The sequence below is a fragment of the Mauremys mutica genome, chromosome 1, assembly GCF_020497125.1.
Source record: "Mauremys mutica isolate MM-2020 ecotype Southern chromosome 1, ASM2049712v1, whole genome shotgun sequence".
Lineage (NCBI taxonomy): Eukaryota > Metazoa > Chordata > Testudines > Geoemydidae > Mauremys > Mauremys mutica.
Genome location: NC_059072.1, coordinates 3740712 through 3764079, shown reverse-complemented (window position 1 = coordinate 3764079; position 23368 = coordinate 3740712). Strand labels below are relative to the sequence as shown.

The window sequence follows — 23368 nt, the reverse complement described above, 5'->3', positions numbered from 1 at the left end:
TGGCACCACAGTGCTACCACCCCTCCTAGCCAGAGAGCTGCCTGAACCCTAGTGTAAAGGAGGGAGGTGCTGAAGCCAGCTCATGTTTTACCCCTTCTGGGCTCTGAGGCAGAGTTCACTGGAGGCAGCTGCTGCAGCAGCTGTTATAAAAAACCCCACTTCCTTCTCCCCCTCCCCTGCCAGTCCAGGGTCTCAGGGCTGAGCCCCCATGTTCTTTGGCCTTCAGACCTGCTTCTCTTGTCAGGCCTACATCCTCCTGTGGGCTGCTGAGTGTGCCACGGCAGTGCCAGCTGCCTTTCTCAGCAGCTCTAGCCTCTTGCATGGCTTCCAGCAGCCCAGCTTGTGTCCTGGGGCCAGGGACCCTTCACTGCCCCCTTAGAAAGCCAGGCTGTCCCCATGCACCACCCCTGGAGGAGGACAAAGGAGTGTTGGTGCAGGAGGAGATGCTGCATGTGCAGGCCTGGAGAGCAGGTGCTGAGGTGAGCTGCATGAGGGCCTTGGGCTGAGCCTAGGGGGGCTGGGGCTGGAGTGGATGGTAAAAGTGAGAGTGCTGCTCCCCAGAGTCAGAAGGGGGAGAGGGAGGAGTCAGGCCCAGGCAATGGCTCAGCAAGAAGAGGCGCCACTCGTTACTGGGGCAGCGGAAAGTAGTTGGCACGGGGAGGCGGGGGTCTGCTGCAGCCTGTTACCCAGCTCGCAGCAGGTGTGTGGGGAGAGGCTGAGGCCCCGCATCACCTCAGTACCCCCACCCCCTTTGCTGTGAGGCTAGTTCTGTGGGGCTCTGCAGCAGGCGTGTAACAGATCCAGCACCGTGTACGCTAACAACCCATTTATTGAGTTCAGAGAACAACCCCCAGCACAGCGGCGCTCCCCTTGAGAGGGTGATCACATGCCATCTGCCATACCCCGCCCCCGGCTGCAGAGGGCTAATGCGCTGGGCTGGGCTGGGGGCTTTCAGCTCCTGCTGATGCCGATGGGGGCTTGTGCAAGGGCAGAGTAAGGGGCAAACCGGAGTGGTGCTGTGTGGTGGGAGTGGTTGCGTGGGGTGGGGCAGCTTGGCTGGCCCAGAGATGGGAGGGGGTGGCTGCAGCGTGCTCTTTGCCCATGTGCCATTCTGCAGTACCCGGGCCTCAGCGAGCCGGAGTGGGGAACAGAATGAGAAATGTGGCAGCAAGTGGAACCATCTCATCTCACCGCTTCCACCTGCATGTGCCTTTGCTGGCGTGGGGCTACTGGCTCCCCTAGCAGCCCAGCCCAGCTGCACTGGCTCAGGGGCCCTCCGTGCAGGCTGACTGGTGGGGGAATGCAGGGCCAGGCCTGAGGGGGGCTGTTCCCCGGGGCCTGGAGGCTGGCTCCTGTTGTGCTCACGGATTGAGCTCATCCAGCTGGGTGAGGGTAGGGGACTGGGTGGGGATGCGGCAGCGGGGGCAGGCAGGTGCTTGCTCGGCTGGTTACCAGCACAGCTGGCCTGGGCAGTACTTGTCAATCAGGGACTGGTAATAGGGCTTCAGCTGCGTCACGTCGGGCAGGTCCTCGCACTTGGTGTACAGATCAAACTTGCTGCAGGGAGCAGAAAGTAAAGGCTGAACTAGGCTGCTCCCCTCCCAGGAACCTGGCAGCAGAATGGGGACCAGCTCAACTGCTCCCCTACAGCAGCCCGAGGCCAGCACCCTGCCCTCTGGCACTGGGGCAAGCATCTTAGGCAGGCAGCACTAATCCACCCCTGTGCTGCTCTCTGCCCCCCAGCCCATGGAGCAGGGGCGTGATCAATTCTCTCCCATGTCTGTAACTGGGTAGCTCTCCAGGGCTCCCTGTAGGCGCAGCACCTTGTTCTCTATACGCCTCCTAGCCAAAGCCAGTCCCCAAATACTGGCCCTCAGAGAACAGCCTCAGCCAGGGAGCCTTCCCCAGCTGCAGCCCTGCTCCCATTCCCTGCTGACTCCAACCTCTCTGTTCCATTGATCTCAAACACTGTGAGTGCCAGACTGGATCAGCCCTGAGGTTCCTCCTAGCCCCGGATCCCGGCTTCACCCGGGGAAGGAACCAGCTGTGTGGGAGGAAGGTGCAAGCACTCTGCAATGGAAGGTGGGGGATGGCAGGAGCCCACCTTAGGTCCCTTCCTGCTCTCTAATAATTGGAGAAGCTTAATATTGATGCAAAAACATGTTAGCATCAATAACTGTGTGTTCCTATTCTCCCCATAAAATGTCCAAGGCCTGCGTGAATCTCAAATTTTTGGCCTCTGGCTTCATGGGGCAGAGAGTTCCCCAGCTCCCTGGTACTCTGGGTTTGGGGGCGGGGGGAGGTCTTTCCTTTTATCAGTTTCAAATTTGCTGCCTTTGCTTGCATGGCCACAATGCCCAACCTCTGTGCCTGGCTCAGCAGCCCCTTCCCCCCGCCCCAGGGCTGGGGCACGCACTTGAACTCCTTGACCCAGGCCAGCATGCGCAGGTCCTCGTTGCTGCACAGGTGCATGTAATCCCCGCCCGTGTGCCAGGGGTAGAACGAGTGGAAGCGGATCATGTAGAAAGCCTGCAAGGGGAGAAAGGGGTGAGAGGGGCAGCATTGGCCCGGACCCACCCATCCCACCAACTCTGAGAGCGCCCAGCCCAGGGGGCTCCTTCTCGCCAATCCCTGGAGCCAAATCTCCCATTGGTGTCCCCAAGGCTGTTGGTGCCTCATCCTCAGAGCCTGCAGGAGGGGGTGTCAGCGCTGTGCCAACAGGCATTAAGGAGCAGGTGGAGGCAGAGGAACCGGACTGTGAAGACTTCCTGCTGCTGCAGGGGGTTGCATAACCCAGCTGGACAGCAGGGGAATGCCCATGGGGCGAATGCCCAGCATGCTGTCCCTGGGGGCGGCAGGAGACAGTCTGAGCCAGGGGGCAGGCGTAAATCAGTTCTCACAGCCACATACTCCCGTTTCGCGCGCACACCCCCCCAAAAAAAAAACCTCCAAAAATCACCAACCCCTTACCTCCTGAGGGAGAGCAAAGTTGTTGAATTTCATGACTTGGTGCATGTACTCTGGGGAGAGAGCAGTGTTAGCCCTGCGAGCTCGGGCACCCAGACGGGCTCCAACGCCCAGCCCCAGCCTCTCTGCTACCCCCCTCGGAGCCTGGCGGCTCTGCCAGCCAGAAATGAACCTGCAGTCAGGACTGCATGCAGCTCTACAGCTATGGGCGCCTAGCAGAAAACCAGGCCCCGGGGCTTCTGGCTGGGCACCCAAGGTCACTGCCCACATCTGACAATATTAGCCCCAGTGCCAGGCGCAGCGCAGAGCAGTCAGGGGATGGAGCACCCATCGCAGGAGCTGACAATGCCAAAATGACAGCAAAGCAGGGTGGGCGTGCCGCCCGAGGGCAGGACTCCTGGGTTCTGCTCCTGGCTCTGACAGTGGTTTGCAATGCGACCTTGGGCGAGTCTGTGCCTCTGTTTCCCCAGCTGTGAACGAACAGGGGAGACACAGGTCATGCACGACCACGGGAGCACCTCTGTTAGCTGGCAGTAGGCTGCTATCCGCTGTGGCCCAGCCGCTAGCCAGCGACAGGAGAGATGCTTTGCAAGGCTATTCCATCATAGTGCCCTAAGCCCCTGTGGATGGGGATGGGCGGCTGGGGGGAAGATCCCGGTTGCCCGGGGCAGGGGGCGAGCATCATGTGTCTGGAGAGCTGCCCCCGGACCGCAGTTTGTTCCTCTGATACCCGGCTGCTCTTTGGCGGAGGCTGGTGGCGAGGGGGGTGGGGGCGCACAGGCTGAGGGAGCAGCAAGGTGAGGCGAGGGCCAGGGAGGCAGGGCCTGATGTGCAGGAAGTGGGGAGGGGGACAACGGGGGAGGAGAGGGCGGTGGGTTTGGCAGGTGGGAAGGGGGGTGCAGCTGTGGCCCCTGCGACGAGGGGGATAGTGCAAAGGGAGCCCCATGGGACACGGACGGCAAGGGGCAGCGGAAGGCCCCCAAGGAGCGCGACGAGGGAGAGCCGGGAGGAGAGGGCAGCCGAGAGCTCCAGGAGCAGGGATCTGCTCCCACGGGTGCACTGACCCTCACCCTGAAGGGGCCCTAGAATCCCCCTCCCCGGCTCCGTTCTCCAAGGGGCTTCCAGAGCCAGGCCCAGCCCTCGGCCGCAGCCAGGAGCCTCCGCCGGGCGCCTCCACCAGGCCCAGCCCTTGGCCGCAGCCAGGCGCCTCCGCCGGGCACGCCCTTACCGTCGTGGCCCCAGGACATCAGCACGTTGGCCAGGCCGCAGCGAGGCTGGTAGATCCCGTACTGCGTGCTGAGCAAGAGAGAGAGCCGGTCAGCGGATCTCCCGCCTCGGCCCCTCTTGGGGGAGCGCCCCGCAGGGCTACAGGGCACGCGCGCTGGCTCGGAGCCGGCAGGGCAGGTGCCTGCAGGCGGGTGCAGAACATGGGCCGTGGTAACAATCGGCCGACTCGGCGTGTTAATTGTTGGGGAAACTGAGTCTCGTCCCCCCCCCATCTGGGGGGGAAGGAGGCCAGGACCCAGACCCGCCCGTGAGGGGTGCAGCGGGGACTCGGGGCTGCAGCTGTGCCTTTGGAGGGGGATTACACCTCACCCACCAGCCGCCCCAATGCCCAGCTGCTCTCACCACCCCAGGCCCAGCTCTCTGTTGCTGCAGCCCACAGACCATGAGGGGCGGCCCTGGGGCGGGGGGGAGCGGAGCCGTCCCAGTGGGAGGCTGCCTTGTAGGGTGCGGTGTGCCTAGGGGTCACTTTCTAGTGGCACGGGACCCCCAGGGCTCAGGTGCTCTGGCGGGGGGGGAGGGGTAGGACTCACTTGTACAGGGGGTTTTCTGTGTCGGGGTTGTCGTGGAAGGTGGAGTCGCTGAAGACGACGGACTCCTGGACCCTGCAGCCCACGGGGAACGTGTCGCCCACCACGGCCCACTGCAGAGAGAGCACGGGAGGAAAGGGCTCGCCAGCCATGGCCAAGCTGTTTTGTCCTGGCTCCATCCATGGTCCCTTCAGTGCACAGCTGGGGGGGAGGGTAATCTGCCCCGCACCAGCCCCATCCTGGGCTCTCGTAGCCAGAGATCAGCCTGAGCCCACCCCTCGCCTTGCATTTGTGAGCATTAACTGCAGTAGCTCCAGATCTCCATGGGACCCCTGGACCATCCTGTTCCTGAATCTTGCTGGGTGCTTGGCCCGTCCCGCTGGTCGGGCTCTGAGCTGGGCCCCTGCTGTCCTGGAAACACACAGCTGAGGAGCTGGCCAGGGGCTGGGGGACGACCCCCCCCCCGGCTCCCCTTGCAAAGGGCGCTGTGTCTGACGTGCTCTCTGGCAGGTGGCCTGCACGCAACTAGCCTAGGGCACTGCCCCCCTTCCTACCCCCCCCCCCCCGGGCTGATCCCCAGGGGTCACACGGGGGCGACCAGTCGTGCTGGGTGCATTCGACCCACTCCCCTGCCTGGAGCACACGCTGCCTCCGCGGCTGCTCACCTGCGGCTCCCCGGCCAGGGCCAGGATTTTGCCCATGTCATGCAGCAGCCCGACCAGCTGGAACCAGTCTGCGAGAGAGCGAGCGGAGAGGGGTCAGCCTGGGGCTGGGGTGGGGGCAGCCCGAGCCCACGCTGCTTTCTTGGCTGCACCCACAAGGAGCTGCGAAGGCAGCAGCCTCTCGCTCGGTCCCTACCTTCCCGGCTCTGCGGAGACCCCAACTGGGACCCTGCCGCCAAGCCCCCCAGTCCCGACTGGCCCCACCTTTGTCCGGGTGGGCCCGGCGGATGCCCTCGGCGGTCTGGTACGCGTGGTAGGAGTTGGGAAAGTCCACGTCCGGGTCCGATTCATCCACCACGTTGTCCAGTAAATCCAAGGCCTCCATGATGCTCATTCGGCGCTGGGCACAGGCCCCGTACTCTGCGCCCTGGGGAGACGGGAGCAGCTGAGGCCCAGCTCTGAGCACAGGGGTCACTGCCAGCTCCTGGGGCAGGAAATGGGGCGGGAGAATGTCTGCACCAGCCCCACTCCCTTGGCTGGGGTCCCCAGGGGCTGTCGGGGGGGCAGCGTTCCCTAAGGGGCTCTGGGGAGGAGGGGAGGGGACTCCCATGGGCGGGGGTCCCCAGGGGCTGTCGGGGGGGCAGCGTTCCCTAAGGGGCTCTGGGGAGGGAGGGGGCTCCCGTGGGCGGGGGTCCCCAGGGGCTTTCGGGGGGGCAGTGTTCCCTAAGGGGCTCTGGGGTGGGGGAGGGGGCTCTCGTGGGTGGGGGTTCCCAGGGGCTGTTGGGGGGGCAGCGTTCCCTAAGGGGCTCTGGGGCGGGGATGGGGGAGGGGGCTCCAGGGGAGCTGGGCTGTGGCTAACCCTTTCCTAGACACAGCCGCTGGAGAGTCATAGCCCTGTCTCAGGAAGGGGCTGTTTGAGTGTCTCGGGGGGCTGGGTCAGCAGCGCTGGAGGGTCACAGGTGGGGCTCTGTGCGTCCCCAGGGGACGTACCTTCTTCCGGACAAAGTCTACGGTCTGGTGCGTGTGCATCAGCAGGTAGGTATTATACACGCGATCTAGCAGCGGCCCGGCCTGGAACAACACACCCGTGACTCAGACGAGAGCCCAGACCTCCTGCTCCAGCACCAGCCTCTCCAGCAGGAGGTAGATATGGAGCTCTGGCCATGGGGAGCAGGACAGGAGCACTGGCTGTGGGAGGAGCTCCCGGCTATTCCAGTCCTGGTCACTCCCAGCAGGGGGCGCTGTAGGGAGCGGGGCAGGAGCACTGGCTGTGGGAGGAGCTCCCGGCTATTCCAGTCCTGGTCACTCCCAGCAGGGGGCACTGTGGGGAGTGGGGCGGGAGCGCTAGCTGTGGGAGGAGCTCCCGGCTATTCCAGCCTGGCCTCTCCCAGCAGGGGGCACTGTGGGGAGTGGGGCGGGAGCGCTGGCTGTGGGAGGAGCTCCCGGCTATTCCAGTCCTGGTCACTCCCAGCAGGGGGCACTGTGGGGAGTGGGGCAGGAGCGCTGGCTGTGGGAGGAGCTCCTGGCTATTCCAGTCCTGGTCACTCCCAGCAGGGGGCGCTGTAGGGAGCGGGGCAGGAGCGCTAGCTGTGGGAGGAGCTCCCGGCTATTCCAGTCCTAGTCACTCCCAGCAGGGGGCACTGTGGGGAGTGGGGCGGGAGCGCTGGCTGTGGGAGGAGCTCCCGGCTATTCCAGTCCTGGTCACTCCCAGCAGGGGGCGCTGTGGGGAGTGGGGCGGGAGCGCTAGCTGTGGGAGGAGCTCCCGGCTATTCCAGTCCTGGTCACTCCCAGCAGGGGGCGCTGTGGGGAGCAGGGCGGGAGCACTGGCTGTGGGAGGAGCTCCCGGCTATTCCAGCCTGGCCTCTCCCTTGGCCCCTCCTAGCCCCAGCAGGGAGTGCAGTTGCTGGGGTCACTGGCTTGCCAGCCCGTTGGTCAGAGCAGAGTGGCTCCAGCCTGAGCGCCTAGTCCCCTAGCCTCAGGACCCGTCTCTGCCTAGACGTGGGGGGCTGACACCCATGCCCACGGGGTAGGCCCCAGACAGCCGGTGGCAGGCGACAGGGCGGCGGGAGCTCACCGTGTAATTCCTGTAGTCTGTTTTCAGCTTGCCATGCTCAGCCCCTGCCTCCGGCCGGTAAACTTCAGAGGGGTCTGCGTCCTGGGGTGAGGGAAGCTTCGCATGAGGGACCAGCGAGGGTAGCGCCCTCCTGCTCCCCTCCCTGCCACCCCCTCCCACCCAACCACGGCCATGCCACCCATACAGAGGTTATTGCCTCAGTAGATCAAACGGTATGTCCAGGCAGTATGTCTGTCTGTCTGCTGTGTCAGAATGTCCAACTGTCCCTTAGTCCATCACTCTGTCTGTCCATGTTCCACAGTGGACTCCCAGTTCCACCGAAGATGTCAGGGAGCCTGGAAGCTCTCAGAGACCTGGTTCCCCAGCAGCCCACCTGCCGGGCTGGCCAGCGCTGGGAACCCTGGAAGCCCGGACTCCCCAGCGACTGCCAGGCCGGCTGCCGCAGAGCCAGGGAGTGCATGCGCAGGCAAGGGACCCGCCTGCTTCCCACGAAAGTTTTGTTGCAACTGACACATTCCCACAGAACAGTTCGACTTCAACAAATCGGCATTTTCTGATGGAATCACGATCCAGCAGCAAATTCCCAACCAGCTCCAATGCCCAGCTGTGTGTCACTAGTGATAGCTACACCTTTCCTGTTCTTATAGTTCTGACAGGTTTCCATGCCCCGCCCAATCTCCCACCGCTATTATAATCCACCAATCAGACTCCAGCCTTAGACTGCATGCCCCTCCTTCCTGTCCAATGAGATGGCCGTATGGCTCTGGAAGTCCTGCCTACTTTTTCCAGGACCTCTAGGTTTCAGGTTTGGTCACATAGGCACCATTCAGCCATTTTGGGAAAAAAACGAGATTTTTTTTGAAGTTTTTTTAGTGTATCCTTACTGGAATCATTCAAAACAAACAAATAAATATAAATCTCATGTTCCTTCCTTATTTTTAGTGTAAAATATACTTTGTGTGCAAAAATCAAGTTGATTAAATAATTGTACGAAACCACTACAGTAGTACAAGTCTAAATAAATTAAAAACATGCCACAAAAGTTTAGTAACAGAGCAATAATATATATATGAGAACAATACATTTTTATATATAGGCATGCATTATCCTCAATTTTACTGTTAGTACAATTTAAGTGTAGTCAAATTACATAATTGTATAAATACATGTAAAATACATGTAATAAATACATGTAAAAAGGCTTAATAACAAAGGAACAAAAGAGAAGTGTTATGTTTTACATATATAACTTTTCCTCATTTTTAAAGTATTCTTATTATGTATTCTCTTATGCAGTTAGCTCAATTCTAAATAAATTAAATATACCAGTATGCAAAAAAAGACTTAATAACGGAGAAATAAATGAGAAATGTTTATATATATTTCTATGCTATATAGCATGCATTTTTCTGATTTTGTGGGCAGTTAGAACATTTCTAAATAAATTAAAAACATGCACGAAGGCTGCAAGGGATTCCTGATAGAAAGTGTAAATATCACTTTAGGGTTAATGATGTGTGTACAGGGTCTAGCTGTTTGACCGCTGCCTTTCCGAGATGGCCAAGAAAGTTTTTTAAAGGGATGAGGGAGCCAGGAGAAAGATAAGAAAAGCCACTTATGCAACAGAAAGTGAATATTTTGGACCTCATTGTGATGGACAAAGATGAATTAATCGCTGGACTAGAAGACCCCGGTGATCATGACATAAAATGTTTGATTCCACAATCCTCATTTCCGGGGTCCACACTTTAGAAGGATGTTTAAAAATTGAAGAAGATGCCAAAAAGAGCCTTGAAGCAAGAGACATAAAGAGCCGCCTGTTTAGCTCACCAACAAGATGTTGAAAGGTGACTCTTGGTTCCCGTGTACAGGGACCTTCGGCGAGAGAAAAGACTGGGCACTAACGGGGTCTGTAGTCTAGCTGAGGAAGGCAGCCCAAGAACCAGCAGCTGGAAGCTGAAGACTGACCACATCAGATTAGAAATAAGGCGCATTTTGTCGCAGTGAGTGAGAGTGATTAACCATTGGCACAAACTGCCAAGGGGGGTGGGGTGGTTTGTCCATCTCGGAGGTCTTCAGATCAGGACTATCTGTCTTTCTGGAAGAGCCACTTTAGCCACAGCACAGGTTATGCTGTAGTGAAACACCCGCTATTGGGCTACGTACAGGGGAACTGGGTGAATTTGAATGGGCTGTGATATGCAGGAGGCCAGGCTAGATGATCTAATGGCAGGGCCGGCCTTACGGGTGGGCAATGTGGGCAATCATCCAGGATGCCATGGTCAAGAGGGAAGGAGCCTGCTGGGCCTAGGGTGCGAGGCCATGGAAGGGAGCTCGGGCCAATGGGAGGGAGGCAGCGGAGGTCAAGGGCAATGGAGGGGGTGGGAAGCCTGAGGAGACAGCGGGGGCCAGGGTGATGGGGGGATTGGTGGGGGGCAATGGAGGCCTAGGGGGACGGGTGGGGAGCTCAGGGAGGCAGTGGAGGCCAGAGCACCAAAATCCAAGTTCACCCAGGATGCCATTTCCCTACGGCCCGCCCTGTCCAACGGTCCCTTCTGACCTTAAACTCTATGAACCTATGAATCTACCTCACTGAAAATGCCCGGCTCTGGGAGCGTGCGACAAACCACACCCCACTGCCTGAGCCAATTAGCAAGTCATCTTTAACCACATGGCCTTTTGCAGAATCATACATCATAAAATATAAGGATGCATCACATTTTTCTGAGCCAATCAGAAAGTTTTTCTGATCCCCATTGCCTTTTATGGTACTGTACCAGGCTTTTCCCTCAAATTTCCCTATTCAAGGTAACGTATTTCGTTATCCTTTTCTCCCAAATGGCAATCAGCCCCTACTGGCTTCCACCATAAAGAAATCTCATTATTTTAGTGAAATTTTGCCTACATGAATTGCACAGCATGAAAACCTCAACCCAACCCTGGGGAGGGGAGGGGCCTCAGAGGGAAGAGGCGGGGCAGGACCACAGTTCGGGCGACAGTGGGCCCCCCCATTTTTAGGGGGCTTCCGCCGCTCCTGGATGAGGTACCCCGCAGGTTGTGATAGCCATGTGCAGAACCAATGGATTTTGAAAGGTGTGTTATGGGGGATGTTGATTATCATGACAGTGGAGATTTGCCTACATGTTTTGCATCTGTTGTTCTGGCAGAGTCTGGTGTTACTTGGGTTGGTGGGTCCTAGTCTATGGGGAGCTTGTTTCTGATGATGACTTGGCAAGGTTGGGGGGTTGTTTGAAGGCCAAAGGGGCGTTCAGGAAAGATTTATTTCAGGATGAGGTCCCCATTGAGTATGGACTGTAAGTGTTTGATGCTACCCTATATGGGTTCCAGATTAATCGCAGTTTTAATCGCGCTGTTAAACAATAGAATGCCAATTGAAATTATTAAATATTTTTGGACATTTTTCTACATTTTCAAATATATTGATTGCAATTACAACACAGGATACAGAGTGTGCAGTACTCACTTGATATTATTATTATTATTTATTACAAATATTTGCACTTTTAAAATGATAAACAAAATAAATAGTATTTTTCAATTCACCTCATACAAGTACTGTAGTGCAACCTCTTTATCATGAAAGTGCAATTTACAAATATAGATTTTTTTTTTGTTACATAACTGCACTCCAAAACAAAACAGTGTAAAACTTTAGAGCCCACAGGTCCACTCAGTCCTACTTCTTGTTCAGCCAATCGCTCAGACAAACAAGTTGGTTTACATTTACAGGAGATAATGCTCTGCCTGCTTTTTATTTACAATGTCACCTGAAAGTGAGAACAGGTGTTCACATGGCAATTTTGTAGCCGACACTGCTAGGTATTTCCGTGCCAGATATGCTAAACATTCATATGCCCCTTCATGCTTCGGCCACTATTCCAGAGGACATGCTTCCATGCTGATGACACTCATTAAGAAAAAAAAAGTGTTCATTAAATTTGTGACTGAATTCCTTGGGGGGAGAATTGTATGTCCCTTGCTCTGTTTTACCCACATTCTGCCATATATTCCATGTTATAGCAATCTCAGATGATGACCCAGCACATGTTGTTCATTTTAAGAACCCTTTCACTGCAGATTTGACACAACGCAAAGAAGGTACCAATGTGAGATTTCTAAAGATAGCTACAGCACTTGACCCAAGGTTTAAGAACCTGAAGTGCCTTAAAAAATCTGAGCAGGACGAGGTGTGGAACATGCTTTCAGAAGTCTTAAAAGAGCAACACTCTGATTCAGAAACTACAGAACCCGAACCACCAAAAACAGAAAATCAACTTTCTGCTGGTGGCATCTGACTCAGATGATAAAAATGAACATGCGTTGGACCGCACTGCTTTGGATTGTTATCAAGCAAAACCCGTCATCAGCATGGATGCATGTCCCCTAGAATGGTGGTTGAAGCATGAAGGGACACATGACTCTTTAGCGCATCCGGCACATAAATATCTTGTGACGCTGGCTAGAACAGTGCCACGCAAACGCGTGTTATCACTTTCAGGTGACATTGTAAACAAGAAGAGGGCAGCATTATCTCCTGCAAATGTAAACAAACTTGTTTGTCTGAGCGATTGGCTGAACAAGCAGTAGGACTGAGTGGACTCGTAGGCTCTAAAGTTTTTCATTGTTTTATTTTTGAATGCAGTTATTTTTTGTACATAATTCTACAGTTGTAAGTTCAGCTTTCATGATTGCACTACAATACTTGTATGAGTTAAATTGAAAAATACTATTTATTTTGTTTTTTACAGTGCAAATATTTGTAAACAAAAATCAATATAAAGTGAGCACTGTACACTTTATATTCTGTGTTGTAATTAAAATCAATATATTTGAAAATGTAGAAAACATCCAAAATTATTATTTAATAATAATTATTTACATAAATGATATTCTATTATTAACACCACAATTAATCACGATTAATTTTTTAATCACAATTAATTTTTGAATCGCTTGACAGCCCTAATTTTAAGTCATGGCTTTCTAACTGCCTGAAGGACAGAGATAAAGGTTTCCCTGTCTGACACCTTCCCTCGCCCCTTCCATTTTTCTGAGTTTTTAGTGGTTATCTGAAGAAGCATGTGCCCACAACCTCACATTCCCCATTTTTCTCGCGCTAATAGCTGGTAACTAATATTGCATCCTCTCCATCTCCTTCTGCTAAACGTACTATTTTTAGTCAAAGGTCTAATGAAATAAAAATTAACTCCAATTAATGTTTTAGAAAGTATTTCTTACATGCTACGTACAGCAAGAGAAAGAGCGAGAGTAACCCAGGCTTTGAAAAGTATAATTCAGAAATAGGGCCCGAGGATAAGACATGAGACCTGGCTTTTATGGGAAACTTTGACAACTGTCCGGAACCTTTATTTAGCGAAGCAATGTTATGTGCATTGTTTGTCAGTTGTCATACTTTAGCCCAAGTGAACACTTGTAACATAGGAGCAGCAAAGAATCCTGTGGCACCTTATAGACTAACAGACGTTTTGCAGCATGAGCTTTCGTGGGTGAATACCCATTTCTTCGGATGCACCCACGAAAGTTCATGCTGCAAAACGTTTGTTAGTCTATAAGGTGCCACAGGATTCTTTGCTGCTCCTACAGAACCAGACTAACACGGCTACCCCTCTGACACTTGACTTGTAACATAAACTCTCTCCCCTGCCTCTTGAGGTGTTATCTCCCCACCTTTCTTTTGCCAGGCTTTCTAATCATTTTCCCAAGGGGATCAGCAGTGAGAAATAAATAAATTACATTAACAAGGGCATCGGACACATTGGGCATATATAACAGGCCAAAACGCCATGCTTGGTCATTTCTAACTGGCAAGAAAAATGCTCAGTGATATATTGTAGCAGTAGCTGCAAAGCAACAATTACATTTAAAAAATTACATATTTGTCCTCACATTGAAGGGGTCCCAAGAAATAATTCCCCCGTTCTTGTACCAAACTTCACATTGTACACAAACTGTGACCCTAGGTACTTGATAGCGATAAATACACAAGACAGCGTTTGATAGACCTGAGAAATCATTGAAAACAGAGGCGTCATGGTGACTAAAGCCCTAATGCAGAGTGGTTTGGGAGGGATTAAAGGCTTTGTTGAAGTGAAAGAGGATATGATGTAAGAGTGGATTTGAAGAAAACGGGAAAGCTCAGAGGTATTTTGCACCAAATATGAAATTGCAGAACTGCAAATTGTTAAATGTAACCTATTGCTTAAATCAGCCTTTGTCCCGGATGACTCGAGGATAGCTAATGTAACACCTGTTTTTAAAAAAGGCTCCAGAGGCGATCCTCACAATTACAGGCTGGTGAGCCAAACTTCAGAACAGGCAAATAGGTTGAAACTATAGTAAAGAACAAAATGATCAGATGCATAGATGAACACAATATGTTGGGAAAGAGGAAACAGGGCTTTTGTAAAGGGAAATCATATCTCACCAGTCTAGTAGAATTCTTTGAGGGGGCCAACAGGCATGTGGACAAGAGTGATCCAGTGGATATAGTGTACTTGCACTTTCAGAAAGCCTTCGACAAGTTCCCACGCCAAAGGTTCTTAGGCAAAGTGAGCAGATGAAATTTAATATTGATAAGTGCAAAGTAATGCACATTGGAAAAAATAATCCCAACTATATATACAAAATGATGGGATCTAAATTAGATGTTACCGCTCAAGAAAGAGATCTTGGAGTCACCACGGATAGTTCTCTGAAAACATCCATTCAATGTGCAGCAGAGGTAAAAAAAGGCTAAGAGAGTGTTAGGAACTATTAGGAAACAGATAGATAATAAAACAGAAAATATCATTATGCCACTATATAAAGCCATGGTACGCCCACACCTTGAATAGTGCGTGCAGTTCTGATTGCCCTATCTCACAAAAGATATATTAGAACTGGAAAAGGTGCAGAGAAGGGCAACAAATGTTATTAGGGGTCTGGAACAGCTCCCATGTGAGGAGAGATTAAAAAGACTGGGACTGTTAAGCTTGAAAAAAGGACAGCTAAGAAGGGATACAATAGAGGTCTATAAAATCATGACTGCTGTGGAGAAAGTGAACACGAAAGTGTTATTTGCCCCTTCCCATAATGCAAGAGCCAGGAGTCCCCCAGTGAAATTAATAGGCAGCAGGTTTAAAACAAAGAGACAGAAGCACTTCTTCACACAACACGCAGTCAACCTGTGGAACTCCTTGCCAGGGGACGTTGTGAAGGCCAATAGTATAACTGGGTTCAAAAAGAATTAGCTAATTTCCAAGAGGACAGGTCCATCAATGGCTATTAGCCAAGATGGTCAAGGACACAACCCCGTGCTCTGGGTGTCTCTAGCCTCTGATTGCCAGATGCATCTGGCACTGGTCAATGTCAGAGACAGGATACTGGGCTATTTTTATGTTCTTATGTTCTCCCATCACCCATATACCTGCCCATATGTACAAGCACATGGGACCCTTGACAGAGGAACAGCTCACATACCTTCGTTTTTGATAAATTGGAACCTACCAACAAAGTATAAAATTAAAAAACAGTGCAATATAAAGTGTGCAAACAGGAGCAGCCCTAGACATTTTGCCAGCCAGGGGGAAAACCTTCCACATGCCACCCCTGCCCCACGAGAGGCCAAGGGGCGGGGGGAAAACTAGCCAATCAGTGGAGCACAAACGGCCAGCCAGTCAGCGTGCAGAGAAAAGAAATAGCTGAATGGCACAGCTGTATGGCCCACCCCCTGGAATTGGGTGCCCAGGACAACCACCCTGTTCACCCACCCCTAGAATCACCCCTGTATGCCAAGATCTTCACCCTCTCGCCACCCCTTTTGACACCAGTCCCCACCCTCCGATGAGCCAGCTGAAAGGCCTTCCTTCGGAAGGGCGGCCCCATACCTGTTAGCTAAGAAAGTGCTGTCCAACCATTGGATGAAAGAGGACGCGCTTTCTGAAAAGGCTTGTTGACTAAAGATGGAGATACAGCCAAAGGTCTTGAATCCAGCCTCGCCGCCACCCAGAGAGAAGCGGCTCATGAAGAGATGGCATACGGGTGAAGTTGTGGGAACAGAAGAAACCGCTATATTATTGGCACACCGGCACCAAGCCAGGCGGCCATGGTGGCTGACAATGAAAGTAATCACAAGGATGGGGCAGAGGAGGAGAACCAGAAGACGGCTCCTGAGCCCTGCTGTTGTTTGAGGTGCTGAAACTCAATGAGGAGACCCCAAGTCATTCAAACAGTGGGGTGGAAGAGATGAGGCACACGTAAGTTATTTGGGGATGTTTTCTGCCCTGTGTTATGCAGACCAGATGAGATGATTCAACGGTCCCTTCTGGCCTTGGTATCTACGAATCTAGGAAGCTGCACGTATGAATGTTTAAGGCGCTGGCGCAAAAGGCGCGGTAGCGGTGAGAGGAGCAGGCTACGGTTGCTGAACTTGCTAGAGCAGTTGGTTCCACCACACCCGCCAAAAGGTCTGTGGAGCAAGACCAGCCTGAGGCGAATTTTTTGTAAAGGCCAAAGAGGCCTCCTGGCACAAACTTTAAGGTTTTAAAGTGTGGCGTAAAAACCAAAATCAAACCTGGCTTGTGTTTCGTATTTAAATCCCTCAGCAGCTGAGCACTGTTTCCTCAGATGCCTTGGAGTACCAGTACACCACCGTCTCTGAAGGCACGAGTGGGTTCGGCCCGGCCTGCTTTCGCCAGCCCCAAAACCAGATGCTCAACAGGGTGCTGGGAGAGCAGAGTGTGATAATTCTGCAGCTGGGTTTTATTGGGCTGCCAAATTCCTGCCTCTAAGCTAGATAAAACGTAGGGGTTTGTGGCTGATTCAGGACTTTTCATTTCTTTTTTTGTATTTTGCTAAATGGGCCAAATAAGTGAATAATGCAAAAATACTGACTATTAAACTGCTTCAGATACGCTGAACATTTTGTTTGTATCCATTGCCCGCCCAATATTAAAATGTGGGTTTCCCGAACACTCCATTGTGTTTTTTTCATTTATTAGATCCAAGTTTTACCAATACACATTCTTTTACATAGAGCAGGGATAGTTTCATCTAGGCCTGCATTTTGTCTCCTGCCTGGGTGTACTGACCAATTGTACACAGAGTTCCTTTAAGCTGGGCTGTGTATGTGCTGTATAAAATAGGGCTGAAAAACAAGTATGAGTGTGTACGCTTTGGGGGATGTGCAGTGGGATTGCCTGGTTTTTATTCTTGATTCCTCTGAAATAACTGTTATAGACCTTTACAGATAGAGGGGTGTATGGGGATAGATAGATAGATAGATAGATAGATAGATAGATAGATAGATAGATAGAGGGGGTGTGTGTGGATAGATAGATAGATAGATAGATAGATAGATAGATAGATAGATAGATAGATAGATGGGTGGATGGGGATAGATAGATAGATAGATAGATAGATAGATAGATAGATAGATAGATAGAGGGGTGGATGGGGATAGATAGATAGATAGATAGATAGATAGATAGATAGATAGATAGATAGATGGGGTGTGTGTGGATAGATAGATAGATAGATGGGGTGTGTGTGTGGATAGATAGATAGATAGATAGATAGATAGATAGATAGATAGATAGATAGATAGATAGATAGATAGATAGATAGAGGGGGTGTGTGTGGATAGATAGATAGATAGATAGATAGATAGATAGATAGATAGAGGGGGGGGTGTGGATAGATAGATAGATAGATAGATAGATAGATAGATAGATAGATAGATAGATAGATAGATAGAGGGGTGGATGGGGATAGATAGATAGATAGATAGATAGATAGATAGATAGATAGATAGATAGATAGATAGATAGATAGATAGATAGATGCAGGCAGCACACACTGGTTGCTAAACAAGGCTTTGCATGGTGCTCTGCATATGTCCAGTTTCTATTTACATGCACTTGTGACCCATGCACTGGCTGTCCACATGTGCCCGGAGTGTATCGTTTTCTAAATGTAAGGGGACTGTTGGCCCCTCACTAAAACTCAGCGGGGGTGTTTTGATTGGCTGGCTCCCTCTACCGAAAGAAAGGGGAAGAGTTGATGGGAAACCGGGACCCTGAGACTGACGGTCCCCAGGACCAATGGAGAGAGGCCAATGCTCCAGGCCAGCCTGATTGACAGGGCAGGCAGGCTAGTCAGGGAGTCAGGAGGCCACGGGGGTCCCGTCCTCCCTGTGAGCTGGAATTGCCTGGGGCGGACAGATTTGGGGGGGCGGAGCTAAGGAGAAAGCAGGGGCTGGAGCTGAGCTGGGGAGCGGAGCTGGGCCGGCCAGAGGGGCCAGAGACGCAGCCCAGGGAGCAGGTCAGAGCTGGGAGCAGAGTCACAGAAGCAGCCCACAGAGCAGATCCAGTGCTGGTAGCAGAGCTGCAGCCACAGAGCCAGGGACACGGCCCAGGGAGAGCAGATCCAGTGCTGGGAGCAGAGCTGCAGCCACAGAGCCAGGGGGGACAGAGAAGCAGTCCAGGGAGCTGGAGGCTCAGCAGCAGCAGCAGCCGTGCTGAGGCAGCGTGAGGCTGGGGCTGGAGCTGGATCCGGGGCTGGAGCTGGGGCTGGAGCTGGGAGCAGTCCGGAGCCGGGTGCGGGGAGCAGCTGGGGAGAGCGAGGGGGACCCTGGGCAGAGGGCCCAGCGCAGGGAGATGCCCCTGGCCAAGATGCCCTGTCGGCCAGACTTGGGGGGGATCGTAACCCCGACAGGGCTGGGGCGACGCTGGGAAGAAGGGACCTGCTACCTGGAGCCAGAGGGCGTGTGGGAATCGCCAGAGCAAGTGTCCGACCCGCAGCGTCCCTGCAGCACAGCCAGGGACTGGGAAGGGGCCTGGGACGTGTGAGGAACAGCCTGAACTGCCCCGACATTGCAGAGACACTGGCTGTGACGTCCCCGTGCCACAGAGCAGGGTGACGGGTTTTCCTTTCACCTTTCCTGTTTTTTCCTTGTTTTTTTTTAATTGGTGGCTGTTTAATAAATTGTATTTGCTTTGAACTGTGTGTAATGATCAGTGGGTCAGGGAGGTGCCCAGTGCAGAGCGAGCCCCCCAGAGTGGGGACACCCTCACCCCTGCCCTACGTGACCACGACAAGGTTGGGGGTCGAGCCCCCCAGGAATCCTGGGCCCAGCCTTGTTGGGGTTATGAGGACTCTGCCACACAGGAGAGTGGAAGGGGAGCCCTCAAGGTCAGGCAGCCTCTGGATAAAGGAAGTGGGAGCGAGGACTCAGATCCTTTCACTAGCCCACTTCACCGGGTTCACGTATAAGCCAGGAATGTTCCCCACAATAGCGGGACCCTTCCCCCGCTTACATAACGTTCTCAGTTGTGTTACGTTGGAGGGTTGCAGAACCGGGGAAGTCTTTGTGCTGTAAAAGAGTGTCTGTATATCAGACATTAACTTTAGCATTATCCTTTCCGTGCTTGGTGTGGAGAGAGGAATTGGAGAGGGGGAAGGGCAATCCCGCAGGTCCTGCATAGCCTTGTTACTGGGCTTTGGGTTACCTAGCGACACAATGACAAAACGGCCAGGAAGATTTCAAAGAAAATAACTTTTTCCTCGTGGAGCTTTTCTCAGGAGTTTTGGGAGAGTTTAAACCAGGGCACTCCGCAGTTCGGCTTTAATTTGTTAAATAGCAGCCACAAAGGAGAGTGCAGGGTGTGTGTGTTTGTGTCTGTGCGGGTGTTTAATTTATTTAGAATTGTACTAACTGCTTAAAAGAATATTTTCTCTAAAAATGAGGAAGATGCATGAGGCATTATATATAAACACTGCTTTGTTCCTCTGTTACTAACCCTTTTTGCAAGCGTTTAATTTGTTTAGAATTGAACTAATTATATAAATGCATATTTTTCTCTAAAATAAAGGAAAATGCAATAGATAGATAGATAGATAGATAGAGGAGGTGTCTGGGGATGGATAGATAATAGGTGGGGGGGTGTCTGGGGATAGATACATTTATTCCTTTGTTATTAAACCTCTTGCACATATGTATTGAGAATTTTGCCAGCACTTTCATACAATTATTGAATCAGCTTTATTTAGCATTGTAGTACTGGCATAAAAAGCACATTTTTTTCTAAAATGAGTGAAAGGCATGAAATCTATATTTAGTCATTTATTTTTAATGATTCCAGAAGGATGAATTAATGAACATTTTTTTAAATCTTGTTTTTTCCCCCAACAGGGCCAGGGCCCATGGCACCGTAAATGCACACATGGCTCGAAAGGGACCTAGGGGTCCTGGAAAGGGAGGACATGATAGGAGGGACTTCCAGAACCATACAGTCAACTCATTGGACCAAAAAGAGGGACGTGCAATCTAATGCTGGAATCTAATTGGGACAATATCATGGGGGAAGGGGAGTTGGAAACCTGCCAAAAATATATGCTGAGGAAAGGTACAGAGATGTCACTACTTATGTCATAAGAACAGAAGAACGGGATATGATAAAGGGCTGTAAAATCATGACTGGTGTGTGAATAAGGAAGTGTTATTTACCTGTACACAAGAACCAGGGGTCACCTGATGAAATGAATAGGCAGCAGGTTTAAAACAAAAGGAAGTACTTCTTCTTACGGCACACAGTTAACCTGTGGAACTCACTGCCATGGGTCAGAACAATGGTCCATCTAGCCCAGTATCCTGTCTTCCAACAGTGATCAGTGCTAGATGCTTCAGCAGGAATGAACAGAAATGGGCAATTACTGAGTGATCCATCCCCTGTTGTCCAGTCCCAGGTTCTGGCAGTCAGAGGTTTAGAGACACCCATAGCATGGGGTTGTGTCCCTGAATGTCTTGGCTAGAAGCCATTAATGGGCCTGTTCTCCAGGAACTTATCTAATTCTATTTTGAACCCAGTTATACTTTTAGCCTTCACAACATCCCATGGCAGTGAGTTCCACAGGTTAACTGTGTGCCGTAAGAAGAAGTACTTCCTTTTGTTTTAAACCTGCTGCCTATTAATTTCATCAGGTGAGTCCTGAGTTCTTGTGTACAGGTAAATAACACTTCCTTATTCACGCACCAGTCATGATTTTACAGCCCTTTATCATATCCCGCTTTCGTCATCTCTTTTCAAAGATCAACAGGCCCAGTCTTTTTCATCTCTCCTCATATGGAAGCTTGTTGCCCTTCTCTGCACCTTTTCCAATTCCAATGTGTCGTTTCTGAGATGAGGCGACCACACCTGCACACACTATTCAAGGTGTGGGCGGACCATGGATTTATCTAGTGCCACTCTGATATTTTCTGTCTTACTACCTATCCCTTTCCTGGTGGTCCCTAACAATCTGTTGGCCTGTGTGTCTGTGTTCTACTGATGGTTACGGGGTTTAATGTTTTATTTAGGCCCTGACCTATTGGGGGGAGGGGACATGTATCCCCCTATCCTCTAGCAAACAGTTCTAGGGCCCAAGCATAAGGGTGAGAGGTGGGCAAGTGTGCCTGGCATTGCTATGAGATCAAGGAGAAGTGGCTGGACCCTGAGCCCAGTGCGTCCCCTAGCATCTGGGCACCGCAGATCCAGCAGATCTGTACATGTGGGAGCCAGTGCGGGAAGGCAGGATCTATATGCACAGGATCGACTAGGAGCTTCCACACACACTGGGGAACCTGCAGGGTGTGTGCATGCAGGATACCTGATGGGGCGTGACGGGGTCTTTGCACGGACAGTCGGGTCTGTGCATAGGGGATCAGATGAGAAGCAGCAGGATCTCTGTGTGTGGGACCCAGTAGGGTCTGAACACAGAGGATCCAATGGTCTCTCTGCATATGGGGGATTGAGTGGAAGATGCAAGCTCTGCATGGTGGGGGGGAGGGGTACAGTGGCGTGTGTACACAGGGGAGCCCTAGGACCAAACCCAGCAAAGGAAAATCTCAGGGGAACCTTCCTGCCAGCAGCTGGTGAGTCATATCCCCGGTGGAATCAGTGGGAGCCTTGTCTCTTGGGCCACTGAAAACTAGCCAGGGTCTAGCCCTGGCGAATAGACGCTGGGCACAATCCGGACCAGGAGGGTGGGAGGTGGGGGGATGATGGCTGGGCAGGATGGGACGGGAGTGACCCGATGGCTTTTCCTCTGCTGCCTCTAGGATTCAGATCCCAGGCCAGTCTGCCTCTCCCTACTCACCATGCGCACGACCTTCATCCCGGCAGCCCCGGAGGAGGAGAGTGTGTGAGGAGGGGAGCGCTGCAGTCTCTGGGGCTGGGGCAGGTGTCTCTCTGGGTTTATAAACCCCCCTGAGTTATGCAAGGAGGGCCCAGGACTGGCCAGAACCTGCCCGAAGAAGTGCTGACCCCAGGGCGAAATGAGTCACCAGTTAACTCGCCCTGGGCCAAACTCTCATTGCTTGGAAGTAGCTTCTGGGAAAGTAATTAATGCGTGAGCCTTTGAGAGCTGGGGGCAGGAGGTGACAGCTGCAGGGGGGGGCGGCTGGGGGAGAAGGATCTTGTTGCTGATCCCGAGGACTCGCTCTGTGTCCCTGAGAGGCACAAGCCAGTGGCCTGTCCCGTGCCCCAGGCGGGGTTGCACCGGGGCAGGGGAGAGGCCAACCCAGCAGAGCGGGCCCTGCAGAGCTAGAGGCCTTGTCATAGGCCCAAGCATTTGGGGGGAGATCAGGAAGTAAAAGCTCCACCTGGCTAACCCAGAGCACTTAATCTTTCACCTCAAGCCCTCCCCCGCCTCCTTTCTCATTCTCTCTGGACAGCACCACCCGCCTGCCCGGCACACAGACCCATAGCCTGGGGGTCATCTTGCACTTCACCCAGCCCGGGACCTCTGAATCCTGCCATTGCTTTCTGCGGAATAGCTCTGAGATCCAGCCTTTCCCGGCCATCCACCCGGCCAAACCTCTCCCCGGCTCGCTCCCCGCCCCGTCCCAGCCCGGCTGAACGCCTCTGCAAAGACCCTTTGCCTTTTGCCTCCCTCTTCTCTGAGCCTCTTCCTGGCCCAGCCTCATCCCCCTTATCATCGCTCAGGCCTTGTCTGCGCTCGGCTTTAACGCTACTGCTGTAATTAAACCAGTAGAAGCTCCTTAGGGGAGAAGCATTTATGCTGCTAGCCGGGTATTTGATACCAATACAGACGCTCCCCGACTTACACAGGGTTCTGTTCCGGAATGCCTGCGTAAGTCGAATTCTGCATAAGTTGGGAATGAATACCCGACAATTACGCAAAAAAAAAAAAAAGCTTATGGAACTTTTTCCATAAGTGCAGATTTGCGTGAGTTGGGTTTGCATAACCCAGGGAGTGTCTCTATAGCTAGTCCTGCTTGGGAAGGGTGATAAAGTACCCGGTACAAGGCATCTTTATACTGGTATAAATGTGTCCGCACTATTGGTATCACTATAGTGGTTAGCAATATAGTTCCACCAGACTGACTTTCAAGTGCAGCTCAGGCCTCATTCACTATCTGACGCCTGCCTCCAATCAGCCCCTGGCATCAGCCTCCATCGCCCCCTTGTCAACTTTGTCAACAAGCCCCTTTGCGCTTTCTCCCACGCTGCCCTTCATGGGTGGGAGGAGCTCCCTGGAAGCGTCCACAAAGCCACCTGAGCAGCCGCCTTCAGAGCCCTCGTTAAAGCTCTCCTCTGCCATGACGCCCACACGAAACATGACGATGGTGAGGCTGCCGGTGCACTGAGACCCCTGCCTGCCATGCGGACAGGGGCGCGCTCTCCTGGTTGAGAACCTCTGTCTTATTAGAGTGTCAGCTCTTTGGGGCACGGCCCATCCTTTCGTCCTCTGTACGTACAGCACCTAGCACAGTGGGGTCCCGGTCCTTGGAGCAACCTGCCGGGCACTACAATCTCACTGTTAGGAGCTGG

The 23368-nt window shown here is 52.5% G+C and overlaps 1 protein-coding gene across 4 annotated transcripts; it reads right to left on the bottom strand.

Moving 5' to 3' along the window:
• Nucleotides 1-811: 811 nt before the first annotated feature.
• MIOX (myo-inositol oxygenase) lies at nt 812-21781 on the bottom strand. 4 transcript variants are annotated; one of them, XM_045027519.1, is made up of 10 exons: nt 21672-21781; nt 7518-7598; nt 6434-6514; nt 5708-5870; nt 5447-5514; nt 4785-4894; nt 4196-4263; nt 2971-3020; nt 2417-2529; nt 812-1557 (listed from the first exon to the last, which is right to left on the bottom strand). In XM_045027519.1, exons 1-10 carry the CDS (start codon nt 21687-21689, stop codon nt 1449-1451), a joined length of 861 nt encoding a protein of 286 aa, XP_044883454.1. In that variant the 5' UTR covers nt 21690-21781; the 3' UTR covers nt 812-1448. The 4 variants fall into 4 exon arrangements, with proteins under 4 accessions (XP_044883454.1, XP_044883479.1, XP_044883464.1 ...); XM_045027544.1 differs by lacking the exon at nt 5447-5514; XM_045027529.1 differs by lacking the exons at nt 812-1557; nt 2417-2529; nt 2971-3020 and adding an exon at nt 3829-4095 and having other exon boundaries at nt 4145-4263.
• Nucleotides 21782-23368: the final 1587 nt, after the last annotated feature.